Source organism: Chaetomium globosum, genomic scaffold (assembly GCF_000143365.1).
Source record: "Chaetomium globosum CBS 148.51 scaffold_1 genomic scaffold, whole genome shotgun sequence".
Classification (NCBI taxonomy): Eukaryota; Fungi; Ascomycota; class Sordariomycetes; order Sordariales; family Chaetomiaceae; genus Chaetomium; species Chaetomium globosum.
In genome coordinates, this window is record NT_165976.1 from 2,703,390 (window position 1) to 2,718,928 (window position 15,539).

The 15,539-nt window shown below is 57.6% G+C and overlaps 4 protein-coding genes across 4 annotated transcripts; 2 read left to right on the forward strand and 2 right to left on the reverse strand.

The window, feature by feature from the left end:
• Positions 1-914: 914 nt before the first annotated feature.
• Positions 915-4,673, reverse strand: CHGG_00879 (uncharacterized protein; the record flags this gene model as incomplete). Its single annotated transcript, XM_001220099.1, has 4 exons — positions 915-2,028; positions 2,207-3,989; positions 4,049-4,242; positions 4,402-4,673. 4 exons carry the CDS (start codon positions 4,671-4,673, stop codon positions 915-917), a joined length of 3,363 nt encoding a protein of 1,120 aa, XP_001220100.1.
• Positions 4,674-7,182: 2,509 nt separating this feature from the next.
• On the forward strand, positions 7,183-9,549 carry CHGG_00880 (uncharacterized protein; the record flags this gene model as incomplete). Its single annotated transcript, XM_001220100.1, has 2 exons — positions 7,183-7,645; positions 7,697-9,549. The coding sequence occupies 2 exons, from the start codon at positions 7,183-7,185 to the stop codon at positions 9,547-9,549; spliced, it is 2,316 nt and encodes a 771-aa protein (XP_001220101.1).
• Positions 9,550-10,497: 948 nt separating this feature from the next.
• Positions 10,498-10,971, reverse strand: CHGG_00881 (uncharacterized protein; the record flags this gene model as incomplete). The annotated part of the gene is made up of 1 exon (XM_001220101.1): positions 10,498-10,971. The coding sequence occupies one exon, from the start codon at positions 10,969-10,971 to the stop codon at positions 10,498-10,500; it is 474 nt and encodes a 157-aa protein (XP_001220102.1).
• Positions 10,972-11,637: 666 nt separating this feature from the next.
• Positions 11,638-14,282, forward strand: CHGG_00882 (uncharacterized protein; the record flags this gene model as incomplete). The annotated part of the gene is made up of 4 exons (XM_001220102.1): positions 11,638-13,038; positions 13,104-13,413; positions 13,487-14,038; positions 14,092-14,282. The coding sequence occupies 4 exons, from the start codon at positions 11,638-11,640 to the stop codon at positions 14,280-14,282; spliced, it is 2,454 nt and encodes an 817-aa protein (XP_001220103.1).
• Positions 14,283-15,539: the final 1,257 nt, after the last annotated feature.

A 15,539-nucleotide genomic window follows, 5' to 3' on the forward strand; every position in this document is an offset into this window, starting at 1 on the left:
TGCGAGAACCATTCCTCGCGCGCCGCGTCGTGCACGTATGCGTGGCGTGCGCTTTCATGCAGCTGTTCATGACGCGGTGCGTGTCACGGCAGGCGAAGCCCGCGGTGAGAGGTGTGGTTCATGGCGCATTCAGCGAAGGCTGGGATAGGTTAGTGGTGGCTTGTGTGAGAGGAGGTGGGTTGGGAATTGGGAGAGAGAGAGGTTGTGGGAGGGAAGGGCCAGGAAGCGGGTGCAGGTGCGGGTGCATACCCTTGATCTCTGGGGCGCACATCTTTCGTACGCGGTCGTAGAATATATCCCGGACTTGTGCCCTCCTGCGACGCCGACAGCGGTAACGGGTTGCGTGACGGCATGGGCAGGCGAGGAGCCTGGTCGCCGCCTTGTGCGGCCATGGCGGCCATTCACTGCCCGGAACTCCGGGTTCGGGTTGTGGCTTCGATGTTCGGACGGTGTTTCTCGTGAGGTAAGTCGCCGGCTTTCTCAATCGTCGGTCGGTGGTGCGGGAGTGTCGGTAAGGAAGACTGGGGGTGTGTTGTTCGAGGTGCAGCGGTTCAATGTCGATGGTCGATATTGGACTGGACTGGACTGGCAGTTGCACCACCCACTGGAGCTCCAAAACACCCACCATTGATTGGCACAGTGCGGATGTCAATTCTAGCCAGCCAACCATGCCAAATTGGAGCCTTGATTTACAACTCGCACTGTCCCCTTGATATTTGTCTCTTACGCTCACACCACTCTATTACTTCGTACGGCAAATGGTCTTGACTTACGCCCACAACGCTCGCTATTTATTGAGCAGTAGTTGCCTAGGTACAACTATATGTAGCAACTCTATGCAAAGGTTCTACACTGTGGCATATTTACCTCTGTACCGGCACATCACACAGCCTTATCCATTATCTCCTGCCCCTTTACTTTTGGCTCTCCTCCTCCGCGAGCCCGTCCAGCTCCGAGTACTGCGAGCGGTCCAAGTCCAAGCTCTCTTTCTCCTTTTTACCCTTCTTGCCAAAGTTACTCAGCCAGCGCGAGGGCGCCTTACTCTCCTTGCCCTTGGTGGCGCTCACCGCCGGCGCCAAACTAGGACTGCTCGTGATGCTGTCGTAGCTGCGCCCGAAGAAGGCCGGGTTCAGCGCCTCGTCGGCAATGTCCTCAAAATCGCCAATGCTGGATCGCTCTATCGAGGTCCCCTTCTCCGAGGCGCCGCCGCTGGCCGTGCTGCTGGGACCCTTCTTAAACAGGCCCGACTCCTTGCCGCCAAGCCGCCCGGCGATGCTGAACTTGCTCGAGCTGCCCTTTCGGAACAGCTTGCGAACCACGTTATCGTCCTTGAAGCTGCTCGACAGCCCCGCGCTGGTGGGTTCTGAAGGCGTGTTGGAGAAGGGCTGGTCCAGGGAGAGCGAGTCCCGCGATTCGGAAACCGACGTTTGTGTGTGTACCGAAAACCCATCGCGAGACATGCGCGACTCCGGCGGAGATTCCAGATCAAAAGTCGGTACCTGCGACCCCTCGGGTGTCGCGGACGCATCACTGTTCTTGGACTTCTCCTTCGGGTCCTTCGCTTTGGACTTGTCCTTCTTCTCCGCCTTGCTCTTCTCCTTGTTCTCCTTGTCCTTCTCCTTGTCGGGTTTGGACTTGAAGAACGCCGTAATGTTAAACGCCGGCGCATTGGGGTTAAGTCGGGGGATCTTGGAATGGGTTGGTGGGCGGCTGCCTATTACCCCCACTTCGTTGACATTGGGCAACATCTCCTCGCCGAGGATTTCATCGTCCGCAGATGCGAGCGTCGTCTTCAGCGCCGACGGTGAGCCACCGTGGAGAGACGGACGCCGGGAGGGGTTCCTAGACCATGCATCGGGCGACCACAGGCGATTGGGTTTCCCCAATGTCGCCGCGTCGCCTGGCTGTGGCCCCCAGATCGAACCGGAATCGGTGGACGGCCGAGGGAGCTCGGCCGACGCGATGCTCTCGGGCCGCGGGCTGCCTTTATCCCTCTCCGGGAACAAGCCACCCGGGGCACGATGCGAGCTGGAGAAGGGATTGAGATTCCTGGAAAACATGCGGGAGTGCGTCGCCTGCCCCTCGGTGATCTCGGGGCCTACCGAGTTGCGGTTGAACACACCCCAGCTCCGTCGCTTGTTCATTAGGCTATCCGGGTCGTCTTCCTGTCTCGGAAATGACTGACTCTGCCCGGATTTGAGACTACCAAACGGAAGGCCACCCAGCCCTTCCGGCTCTGCGGCTTTGGCGGGCCTCGACCGCGGAAAGGGAAAGAAAGCGCTCAGCTTGTTCGGCGGGGGTTCTGTCGAGACGGGAGACGGAGCCGTGGCGGCCGGCATTGAGCGACATCCGATCGGAAACCTCGTTCTGAAAAGGAGGAAATGGAAGATTGCTCGACGAGCCGTGCGGGCTTGTAAATATGCTGAACGATCTTCCGGACGACGCGGGCGACTGCGGGTCGTTTTCGGGGGAAGCCCGTTGCGTCGGGAAATAGGGGTCCGGCCCGAACCTGGAAACCGGGCTGGGGTCATCGTCATCGATGTCCGCCATGAGGTTAGATGGTAAAAGAGCGGTGGCCGATGGGCTGAGCGGGGCAGTTCGTAAGCCCAGCTCATCCAGACGACTCATATCTGAGTGGTCCATAAACGGACCCGGGGCAAAGCCGGGCGGCGCGTTTGCAGAGCGCGAGCTGGCAAAGCCAGCAGGAGCCGCCATCGCCTGGTCGATTTGAGGAAACGGTGCCAGTGGTCCCGATATCGAGACACTGGAGATTGAATTCCCTGCCCGGCTTCGTTGGGTCAAGTGAGTGACCGCTGCGGGGTCGAACTCCATGCCGGAGGCATTGGGATGGCTGTACACACCACCGAAGTTGGCCTGAGGAATGTGCTGCACCTGAACGCTGAGAGCGCGGACTTGCTCGTCCAAAGCCCGGCTACGCTTGGCCTCAATAGCCGTAGTCTCCTGCAGTTCCCGACCTGTGCCGGTCCTGTACCACTCTCGTCGCTCTTCGGTGATCTTCTCGCGCCATTCGCCATCCTCGTCCCCGCCCGGAAGCTGCTTCCGAGCCTCTTCCAATTCCTTGACCTGATCTCTCCTCTCCTTTAATTCTGCCTCCAGGCGTGAGCACTCTGCCTGTAAATCGCTGTTCTCCTCCCGAGCCTGCTCAACCTTCTGATCCCGGTCTTCTTCCAATTCCGTCACCTGTTGGCCAAACTTCTCTCGCTCCTTGTGCAGTTCTTCCACACCTTTTTCCCACTTAGCAATGTTGTCGTGGAACTTGCTCCGCTCATTTTGCTTCTCCTTCAGAGCCTTCTCCTTCTGAGCTTTGCGTTGCATAGCGTTACGCATTGCCCGGTCGGTTGCGTGCACATCCTTCTTCAACCTTTCGGTCTGCTCCTCCTTCTTTTTCTGTTCCTTCCTCTTCCCTCGTTTCTCTGTTTCCAATTCCCCCATTAGCAGCCTGTTTTCGCCTTCTTCTCTCGCAATTAACCCCAACACATCCTCCGTTTCCTTCCGGATGCTCTCAAACTTTTCTGTGAGCACCGGTAGAAGTTGTTTCGGATCCCCATTGGCTTCTTCCCGTATTGGCTGGTCGATGCTCGTAGTGGATGGCGAATGCCGCCGCGTAACCGTATTGCGTCGTGGTCCTGGGCCACCCCCAGAGTTCATGTCTCTAATAACAGGTGAGACAGCAGGTTCCTGAACGGTTGGTAACTCCAACGCCGGGAAGGGGCTGCGAGATCCTCCGGCATCGTCACCGGCGTCGTTGGATGTAGAGCCCCGCGGTTCCTCCGGGATGAAATTAGACGGGAGTCGCGAATTCCCAAGCTGCGGCCGTCCATCGCGACTAAACGTCCTTAGCCGGATGACCCGGCTACCGGCTTGGAAGTTGTTGGAGCCGACAGCAATCACGCGCACATTGTAGAAATGATCTGGCTTCAGGCCGCTCACGACAATGGCAGGTTCCTGGTTTGTGGCAACCTCTCCCACTGTGGAAGGTCGGTCAGCTTTGCGCCGCCGAAGGATTACTGCGTTGGTCCCAACTCACCAACTACTCCGTTCACCTGGATCAAAAACTTCTGTACGGACCGGTTCGCCGGAGCGCGAGTCCAGTTCACCGTGGCGGCGTCGGCTCGGATATCGGCTAGCGACACATCGGGTGGATCGGGGACATCGACACCGAGGATGTTGATCAGCTCGGGGACTGGCTTCCACAAAGTCTGCCACGCTCTCCGAACCAGCCTGTAGAAATGATGCACGGTCAGTCTATAACCGTACCATGGCCGGACATCGCATCAGGAAGCGCGGCCAAACGCCGGTGCGACGCCGGGTGCGGCAAAGCCAACACACACACACACACACACACAACGCAATACGACACACAAACAGAGCCCCACGTACCAAACAACAGCAACCCCCGTCACCAACATCTTTGCATTCCTTAGGACGATAAGCTCGAGACGGAGGGCAGCGACGGCGTCAACGGTCAGGGCATAGGCGGAGTAGGAGAGATCGCGGCACAATTCCGGTGCGACGGCCCAGCAGAAGAGGGCAGCGCCGGCGGCAGCGATTAGGTTGATGCGGGCGTTCTTAGGTTCGGTGAACCACCAGGCGAGACTGGCAGAGAGGATAAGAAGGGTGGGAACCAGCGACGTCCAGGAGAGCCATGACATGACGCTGGGGTCGGTCGGGACAGCGAGGTCGGGGTGTCGAACAAGTCTCGCAACCTGCAAGAAGGAGGGACGGGAGTGGGGGTCGGGAGGAATAAGTCGCAAAAAAACATCAGAAAAGGGAAAAAAACGAGATGCCTCCCTCCCAGGCCGAGATTCGCTTGGCCTTGGCCCGCCTGGCTGCTTCATGGATGCTTCATTGGCCCTGAAAACTGGGGACGTTCGCAATTGCCAGACAAGCCATCGGGGCTCCATCGTGGCATTGACGCCCCGAATGAGGTGCCGGCTGTTCAGTGGTCAGACGGGCCGTTAGTTGCGTCTGTCTGTGGAGATCACTGCCGAGAGCGTGGCTCGGGACCTTAAAAGAGGTGCCGTTGTTTCAGCGGCCTGGCACGTCTGTTGGCACCTGGATGACCACTAAGCTAGATGGAAGGACTGGATCCAATGACTGCTGCTGCATGACTTGGTAGAATGCACTTACCATTCCAGGCCAAGTCGATGTGCATCTCGGGAACTCTTTGCAAACGGTTTGAATTAACAACATATTTCACGATTCAGGTCCAGGTGCACTAACAAATGATGCTGGTGCAACATTCGGCTTAAATTATTCCCATTTCTTTCATTTTTGTCTCGGGCGGCCATCATACTCGGAGGGGCGGAGTCGTTCTAGGCAGCTCGTCAGACGCGAGGATCAACCAAGCGTTCCGCAGCACCAACAACCAACACCTTATAACAACATGACGAGATAGTCCATAGTAAGTGGCCAGTCTCCGCTTTTAGAACATGGTGTATCGTACCCAGTGGAACGCTGCTGTAGACAGACTCATTCTGGAAGGGGGAAGGGAAAGGGAAAGGGAGAGAAGAACTAAAAGCGGGGGGTATAAAGAGAGATGAAAAGAAAAGGAGAATTGTCTCGGTAGTTATATTTGCATTATCCAGGTTGTCTCGAAACAGCAACCCGAGGAGACGAAGTTGCTCGTACTCTCCGTCTCTTCTTGCCGGTGTTCTGGCCGCGGGCCGCTGATCATCACGGCCGGGTCTAAGCGCCCCTCCAGACGAACCTATGGCAGAGGGAAACTCGGTCGTTGATACAGAAGGTGAAGCAGGTGACCAGAATCACCCGCCAGCTTAGAGGTTCCAAGGCTGTTTCCCCTCCACGGCATCGCGGCGGCAAGCTCCAGCAGCCTAAAAACCCCTACCAAACCGACGGGATTTGCGCCGCCCAGCCCGGTCATGTGCCTCTGCGTGCTTCCCCAGCGGTCGCCCCAGCCTTCTGAACCCTTGTTTCCCCAACCAAGCCAGCCACAATTTGTCGGGCCAATGCTTCAATGTGGCCGCCCGCTGTTGATCCCCAATGCCAACGCTCTAGAGCGCGTCTTGTGGGACAATAGGCGCCTTTTGCTTTGGTCCACAATGCCTCATCTGGAATGGGAACTGCCTATAGTCACTAGGGCAAGTTTCGGGCGTCTGAATTGTTGTTGCCCATTACCTAGGGAGCTACGGGCATCAGCCTCACCTCCCACCCAACTCTTCCACTCCTCGGTGCACCGGCTTCTTTCATCGTCGCGGCGTTGTCCGACTCATCGATGATGGGTTGAGTGCCCATGACATCAGCGAGGGGAACCCAGGCTTGCTTGTGACAAGGGTCCAAATCCTCAGCGGACCGAGGGGAAGACTTTGCAAATACCAAGCCCGGTAGCAGACTCTCACCAAATTGGCGGTGTCGTATTGGTGGGCCAGAAGTACCGGACTTGTCTCGAGTGCAAAGGGTCAGCCTGGCCAAGGCCGGGTGACTGGTGGGATTCTCGGCGTTTGTTGAGCCCTCGTGATTGTCCCTGGACATCTCGGCTGCTCAACGCCCTGGTTCCTTGAACTTACTTCAAGAACCGTCCTTGTTCCTGATCTACGACGTGGCTCGCAGTTTGGGCCGAAGTTCACCGAATGCGTCAGGTTGGTAGCGCCCGTTGTTGTTTTTTGTCTTAATTCGAAGCTGCATCTGTTTTAAACGGTTTTCGCGTGCATTAGCGACCAAGACGCCGGGCTGCCCAATCCATTCCCCTCCCTCCGGGCCTTCCCTTGCGTTCCTCGGCCCCTCGATTTCCAAAGCCGATTTAAGCGCAACTCCCGTCTGCAGCTTCCAACGCCGCTTTGATCCCGCCGTCTCCCGTCTCGTCTCTGCTACAACCTCCGAAGACGGTCGTCGCTGCGTTTGCATTTGCGTTTGCGTTCCCATTCGCATTTACATCCCCCACCGTGCCTCAGCGCATCGCATCCTCCCAAAACACACTGCGCCCCGTATCCACGAGTTGCCGGAAACGAAAGTCTAGGCGTGGCGACTCGGCGCTCCATAATACTTCGCTCGCTGCCTCGGCTTACACCTGTGCAACCCGTCATAATTTTCATACCTGCGCAGGACAAGTACAAAAGCTCCGCCGCAATTCCTGGCCGCAAGGCCGCCGCACACTCCAGAAGAGCAAAATAATCTCCCCAGACCGTTGATCGCCTGCCTATCATGCAGTACGTTAGGAATCTGAGCGATTCGGTCTCGACGGCATGGAACTCGATCAACCCGGCCACCCTTAGCGGAGCCATCGACGTGATCGTTGTTGAACAGGAGGACGGTAGCCTGTCATGTTCTCCTTTCCATGTGCGCTTCGGCAAGTTTTCGTTGTTGCGCCCATACGAGAAGAAGGTCGAGTTCAAGGTCAATGGCGTCAAGCAGCCCTACTCGATGAAGCTCGGCGAGGGCGGGGAGGCCTTCTTCGTATTCGAAACCAGTGACACGATCCCCAAGAGCTTACAGACGTCGCCATTGGTGTCGCCCGCCTCCAGCCCCCCTCTGGATGCCCTACAAAACGGCCAGCCACCGCTGCAAGAGCCCGAATCGCTCGATCTCAACGACCCTATCGGAAAATCACGGTCGGCGAGCTTCAACCGGCCACCACCTACAGTCCTCCACTCGATCGGGCGAGATGGTATGCTGAGCCCTCGGACGGACGGATGGAATATTTGCTAACAAGAATCAGGGCTGCTCACACCGAGGTCAACCTCTCCGGAGTTCTCCAGGGGAGTTCCGTCTTCCACCGATGGGTCGCCCCCCCGACCCCACAGCGAAGAGATCCTGCCCCGGGCAGGGCGGAAGCTGTCTAGCGATCACGGTTCGAGCGAGGATGATGATGCGATGTACTTGGATCGGTCCACGAGCCCTCCTCCCCTTCCCCCGGCCGAGGCTCGGCAGCGGGCGATCAACCTTTCCAGGGAACTCTCCGCCGTCAACATCCCGACCCACGTCACCGAAACAGGAGACCTGATGCTGGATATGACGGGGTACAAGAACAGCGACGAGGACGCTATCCGAGCCGAGATCCTTGCCCGCAAGGTTCTCTCGGAAGAGCTCGACGGCAACTACGATATCGGGGCTCTCTTTGGCGTCGACGAGCGTGGGAATCTGTGGATCTACAGTAGCGAGGAAGCGAAGAGTGCCGCTATGAAGAAAGCTATGGAATCGTCATTACGCGGCCCACCCGGTATAGCCATGGACGCCGTCTCCGACCCTGGCTACCAAAGCGACAGCAGCGACGCCACAGCATCTCCGACTACCTCGAACCACAGGAGGACTGAGTCCGATCTCGGGCAGATGACTTTACAGACGCCTCCCAGCTCACCCGGCACGCCGGCCGCCGGCGATCCCAATCGAAACTACGCTAAGACGCTGCGGTTGACTAGTGATCAGCTGAAGGCCCTTGACTTGCAACCGGGTGAGAACTCGATGAGCTTTACGGTGAACAGGGCCACTTGCCAGGCCTACATGTACCTGTGGAAACACGAGACCCCCGTGGTGATTTCGGATATTGACGGGACCATTACCAAATCCGACGCACTCGGCCACGTGCTGAACATGATTGGACGAGACTGGACGCATGCAGGTGTCGCGAAGCTGTACAACGACATCGTGTCCAATGGCTACAACATCATGTACCTGACCAGTCGGTCCGTGGGGCAAGCCGACAGCACGAGGACGTACCTTGCGGGGATTACCCAGGACGGGTTCCGCCTCCCCCGAGGCCCCACCATCCTGTCACCGGACCGGACCATGGCCGCGCTGCGCCGCGAGATCTACCTGCGCAAGCCGCACATCTTCAAGATGTCGACGCTGCGCGACATCCGCAGCCTGTACGGCCCGGACCGGACGCCCTTCTACGCCGGCTTCGGCAACCGCTTCACGGACCAGATCTCGTATCGCACCGTCGACGTGCCGCGCACCCGCATCTTCACCATCAACTCCAACGCCGAGGTGTCCCTGGACCTGCTGAGCCTCAACCGCATGAAGCTCAGCTACGTCAACATGGGCGAGGTCGTCGACCACTACTTTCCCCCCGTCGGCACCCTCGTCAAGGGCGGCGGCGAGGAGTACACCGACTTCCGCTACTGGCGCGACACCCCGCTCGAGCTGGACGAGTTTTCGGGCAGCGACACTGAGCGCGAGGATGACGACGACGACGATGATGAAGACGACGGTCATGACGAAGAGTATGCCGAGGACGAGGACGAAGAGGTGGGCGAGGGCATGGCCGATAGCTACCTCTCGCGGAACTCGATGGACGATTACGGCGAGGGCAGCGTGCTGGGCGAGAGCTACGACGAGGAGCGCATGATGGGGTCTGCGATGGAGGACGAGTATGCCGATGACGAGGACGGCGAGTATGAGGAGGATGAGGAAGGGGGCGTGGTTGACGAGGTGATTGGCGAGGCGGTCGATGAGGCCGAAGACCGGCTGCCGACTCCGGTCGGGAACGTCACGTCGACGGATGCCGGCGTGCATGATGTTGATGCGGAGCTCATCACCGGTGTCAAGAACTTGAGGGTGGACAAGAAGTAAACTGATCGGGTATTGGTTGTTGTTGCTGTGGGGAAGAGTACGGGTATTTCGGGGGCGCATCCAGACTTTGGAGACGGAGTTGGCGCTTGGTATGGGCATTTTATGAGGCCATAGACCGTAGACTATTTGGGGGGATGTTTTCTTTCGCATATTGCATAGCGCGGCGCACGGCGGGAGCTTGGGCTTTGTACATAGCATCTAGACATGCATACACATTTTTCATGATTATTTCTGGGTACCAATCCTGCATTTCGGGTGATTTGATGGGTCCATTGCAACGGAGACTTTGGCCGAGATGCAGTGTGTACGAGTGTGGGGTGTAAGAAGACTTAAAAGGGTATGACTTCGGGCCTCCTGCATTATCCTTAGAATCCCTAAACGCCAGAGCGCCGCCGACTATAATGCCTCAGACGGCACCATCCCTAATTTTATAGAGCCATAAAGACAGACCCTGAATCTCACGAGAAGAGAACAACAGGCTCATCATGGCTCGGCCATCCTCGTCTCCTCAGCCCTCGTCCCAAAATATTCTCTTATTGCTCGTCTCAACTCCCTCCCCACCAACATCCTCCGTCTCCACATCCATCGCATCCCTTCCCTCCGCAGGCCCGTCCAGCATCTCCTCATCATCATCCTCTTCGTCACTACTCTCCTCCGCCCCCTCCTGCCCGGCCCCACACATCCCTCAACCCCCACGGCACACCACTCAGCAAAACCTCTCCCCCGGGCAGCCTCACCCCCCACTCACTAGGCATAACCCTCGGCAACGCAATCTTATTCTTCTCCCTCGCCAACTCCATAATCCAATCCTTACTCGCACCACCCGCCCCCCCGGCCCCAGCCCCCCCGCCAATCCCACCACCACCACCGCCCCCACGGAACTGAAACCCCAACCGACTCGCAATCGCCAGCTGCACAGCATTAGCGCTGACCGCCGCGTCGCCGACATTAACCGGCGCGGCGCCGGACGCCGTCCGAGGGCCGCGCCCCGGCGTGCGAGGTGTAGGGGTCGGCCGCGAGGTGCAGCGCGTCCGAGAGCACCGCCGACGTGTGCCGGTACGCGAAATCGAGCAAGAGGAGCGGCACGCGCTGCTCGAAGGCTGTCACGCCCTGCGCCGTGAGCAGGAGCTCGATGGTGCGGGCGTCGCGGGGGCGCGGGGCGGTGCTGGAGGAGGGGGTGGGGTTGGGGTGGGTGGTTGGTTGTTGTTGGGGTTGGGGAGGGGGGTTTTGTGGTGGTTGTGGTTGTTGGGGGTTCGGCGGTTGGGTTTGCGAGGGTGTGGTTGCTGATGGTTGGGTTTGGCCCGGCTGGGACTGTGAGGGTGGTTGTTGTGTTTGTGTGTTGTTGGTGAGGGTTTGGGAGGTCGAGGCGGCAGAGGAGGGGACGCCGTTAGTTTGAGGCGCCGCGCCGCCGGTGGTAGACATGGTGATTGTGTTACTGTAGGATTCGATGGCGGAAGAGATTATTGATGCTCGCGATACGATGGGAAGCCGAGGCCAGTCGACTGCGGCGGATAATCGCGATGGATTGGAGGAAGAGGTAGTTAGACGAGGTTCGGCTAAGTACTTTCGTAGTGGTCGTGTTTAGAATCGGCGAGGAGTATAATCCTGTGGATGGAATAAGTGGCAGGTTTATATAGCTGAATTCAATGGCGGCAATGATATTTATTTAGTTCAATGGGCCGGTGGATAAGGTAGACCATTCAAGCTTGGGGTTCATTCAGATCGCGGATTGCCACTGCCTGCAAGAAACGACCGCGGAGATGCCTAGTGCCAAGCCCTGTCCTGAAGCTGGAATGCAAGATCGGAGCCGCATTGTTCCGCCGTCGACCTTGAATGGAGAGGGGCGCACTGACCAGTGCTTATTTCTCGACCCCTGCCAAAAAAAAAATATGGTCCAATGGGTCACAACGCGGGATTGTCCAGGGCGCGATGGAGGGGCAGACAACCCCACCTTCAGGGTGGGTGCCGATACAGGAGGGAACCGTGAAACTTGCGATGACTCCCAATTATTTATTCTCTCCCGTAGGTTTGGGGCTTGCAAGTAGAAAGCCCAAAAATAATTGACATCACACCCCGCCCAAACTGATCATGGAGACAACACTACCTCTTCCCTTCCTCGTCAGCGTCAATGTCCCCCCAGGACTCGGCGGCGAAAAGGAAGGCCTCAACCGTGAGGAAGTGTCGAGTCTTGGCTGTGTCTTCTTCGAGGTTGCGCCGCAGACACTCGACAAAATCCTACGATTCCTTGGTCGCCATAACACCGAATTCCAGGCCTTCTTCGACGTGACACGCCTTGACTCTCGCGACGACATCATCACCCTGCTTGACGCTGGCGCCCGCAAAGTCTTCGTGCGCCCTGAGCAGCTGCCCGACTTCGCCGAGTTTAGCTCAAGAGTTGCCCCGATCCTAGACGGCAACAACGCCGCGAAAGTGTCCTCGACTGCCACCAACCATGGTCTGCTTGTCTCTGGCCTCGACCAGACAGGAGCCAATCTCTCCCAGTTCGTCGAGGAAACCAAGGCAAAGAAGATTCAGCCTCTCTTTATCAAGCCCATCCCTGGGGCCAACCTAGAAGAGTTCCTCAAGATTGCGGCGGATTGCAATGCCATTCCGATTCTGTCATCGACCGAACTGAGTAGCACACCACAAGCTGGGAAGCTTTCCGTGCCCAAGATTCTTGCCGCTACCTGGAAGTCGGATCGCGCGGACGGTTTGATCCCTACCGTCGTTGTTGACGAACATGACACGGCGCTAGGCTTGGTGTACAGCAGCGAGGAGAGCGTGGGGGAGGCGCTGAAGACACAAACGGGCGTCTATCAGAGCCGGAAGCGCGGCCTGTGGTACAAGGGGGCCACATCCGGCGACACACAAGAACTTGTCCGGATATCGTTAGACTGCGACAACGATGCATTGAAGTTTGTCGTGAGGCAAAAGGGGCGCTTCTGCCACCTGGAACAGTCGGGCTGTTTCGGGGATCTGAAGGGCCTCGCCAAACTAGAGAGCACCCTTCTGTCGAGAAAGCAGTCGGCACCAGCGGGTTCCTACACCGCCCGCTTGTTCTCGGATGAGAAGCTACTACGGGCCAAGATCATGGAGGAGGCCGAGGAACTCTGTGATGCAAACACACCCGAGAATGTTGCCTTTGAAGCTGCCGACCTCATCTACTTTGCGCTGACCAAGGCTGTGGGCGCCGGTGTGACATTGGCTGATATCGAAAAGAGTCTCGACGCTAAGAGCTTCAAGGTCAAGCGTAGGACAGGCGATGCTAAGGGGAAGTGGGCAGAAAAGGAGGGCATCAAGCCGGCGGCGAGCGCAGTCCCCGTTGTCCCAGTACAAGAGACTCCTAAGGAAGCCGCCCCTGAAAGGATCACCATGAAGGTCTTCGACATGGCTACTGCTTCAAGAAAAGAACTCGACGAGGCTTTGAGACGGCCATCGCAAAAGTCGTCCGACACCATCATGAAGATCATCACCCCGATTATCGATGACGTCCGGAAGAAGGGCGACAAGGGGGTCTCGAATACTACCCACAAGTTTGAGAAGGCAACTTCAAGACGTCGCCCGTCCTTAAGGCGCCGTTCCCCGAGTCGCTCATGCAGCTGCCTACCGAGACCATCAAGGCGATGGACGTGTCCTTCGAGAACATCCGCAAGTTCCACGCTGCCCAGAAGGAAGAGAAGCCACTGCAGGTGGAAACCATCCCTGGTGTTGTCTGCAGCCGCTTCTCGCGGCCCCCAGAAGCAGTCGGCCTCTACGTCCCCGGAGGCACCGCAGTGTTGCCCAGCACAGCGTTTATGCTTGGCGTGCCAGCTATGGTCGCCGCTTGCAAGAAGATCGTCCTCGCGTCGCCGCCCCGGTCAGACGGTACTATCACGCCCGAGATTGTTTACGTCGCCCACAAGGTGGGGGCAGAGTCATGTCCTGGCTGCGTGCGCAGCCGTCGCCGCCATGGCGTACGGCACCGAGAGCGTGAGCAAGGTGGACAAGATCCTCGGCCCCGGCAACCAGTTCGTCACGGCGGCCAAGATGTTCGTCAGCAACGACACTAATGCTGGTGTCGGCATCGACATGCCGGCTGGGCCATCCGAGGTCTTGGTGATCGCCGACAAGGACGCCAACCCGGCATTCGTCGCCTCGGACCTCCTATCCCAAGCCGAGCACGGTGTTGACAGCCAAGTCATCCTGATTGCCATTGATCTCACGGATGCCCAGCTGTTGGCCATCGAAGACGAGGTCCACAAGCAGGCCATGGCACTTCCGCGGGTGGACATTGTGCGGGGTTCTATCGCGCACTCCCTCACCGTGCGCGTCAAGACGGTAGATGAGGCGATGGAGATCAGCAACCAGTACGCCCCGGAACACTTGATCCTTCAGATCAAGGACGCCGAGTCCGTGGTGGACAAGGTCATGAACGCCGGGAGCGTCTTCATCGGCGAATGGACCCCGGAGAGCGTTGGGGATTACTCGGCCGGCGTCAACCACTCGCTGCGTAAGTAGCCATCATCCTGGCAGTTCTTTTCTTAGTACTGACAACGTGTTTAGCAACCTACGGCTATGCCAAGCAGTACTCGGGCGTCAACCTCGCATCCTTCGTCAAGCACATCACCAGCTCCAACCTCACCGCCGAGGGTCTCCGCAATGTGGGCGAGGCCGTGATGCAACTCGCCAAGGTCGAGGAGCTCGAGGCCCACCGGAGGGCGGTCAGCATCAGGCTGGCGCACATGGATCAGTGATTTTGGATAGATGGCGAAGCATTTGGTTTTCCTGTTACATAAAAACGGCTTGGTTAATAGAATTCACATGTCGTCCGTCCCCACTGATGCCCTATGCCTTCAATGGTACACCAACATGTTAATATGGATTCACGCTTTCGGGCTGCGGCTACTTGAGAGCCTTATTCGGACGGCTCAAAAACTGCAATGATACTACCAAAAAGGTCGAAACGAAGTCTGGCACTGGATAGGTGGTAAACACTGCGCAGATACCCTTCTTAGTTATCATGTACGAAGGCAAGACCTGGATGCCTGTCACCTTAGGCATTTGGTTATTCCCCAAAGTGGCGGTCCATATTGGCATTTATTTTCCTCCTTTTTTTCCTTTCTTTTTCCCCTCTCAAACGTCATGGCAGAGGTGGTGGTCACTCGATGGTTGATGCTCTCAACAATGACGTAACAGGCTGCTGCTATCATGTGAGGTTTCTGACTGACTTTGAAACAGCCTTATGAGAAGGATAAATATTGATACCTTATCATACCGGCAAACCGGCTTAGGTATTCCTTTTGAGATCTTTCTACAAGAGCGCCGATGGGGTAACAACCTCTTTTGGTTCTCGTGGGCAGCTGAAATTCCTTCCATAGTTACTGGTTGTCCGGATGGCCCGGCCCGTCGGGGTTTGAACACAGCAAAACCCCGAAGTTGCGTCTTCGTTGTTTGCTTGTTGGCGGAGTTCAGCGAGCGCCAATGGTCCTTTCCCCCCATTTGCACGTCTTTCTGCCAGTAAAACAAGGGGTAGGTGGTGTGATGTGCCGAGCATCCGAGGTTTTCATGCTGTTGTTGGATGTATTTTTCGCCGATGCACGCAGGGTGCTGTGTTTCATGCAGGCACCGCCTCGCACGGGCTGTGGGGCCTTAAAGATGGGCCCAAATGTGTTTCCGCGTATTGGTCCTAGCCAAGGTCTTGGGGGCTGACCTGGCAGAAAGGATGGTCTCCGTGGGGTTGGCCCCGAAGACCGCATTCGCTACACGTGTCTATCTCTTCTTCTGCGAGGTCGGGAGATCGGGCGTTTCTAGCGCCGCGTGAGGGGGATCTTGGGGGTTTCCCATGTGAGACGAGAAACGGGATGAGATGGAAGGGGAATCCACGGAAGATCCGCAGAGAGTCTGCCGTTGCGGGTTCGCCAACGACTCGAGCCTCCCCCGTATGCAACGCGAACGGTAAGATTAAATATCCACAGCGCCTCTCTCATGTCAGCGGCATGTGTGGGAAGCAA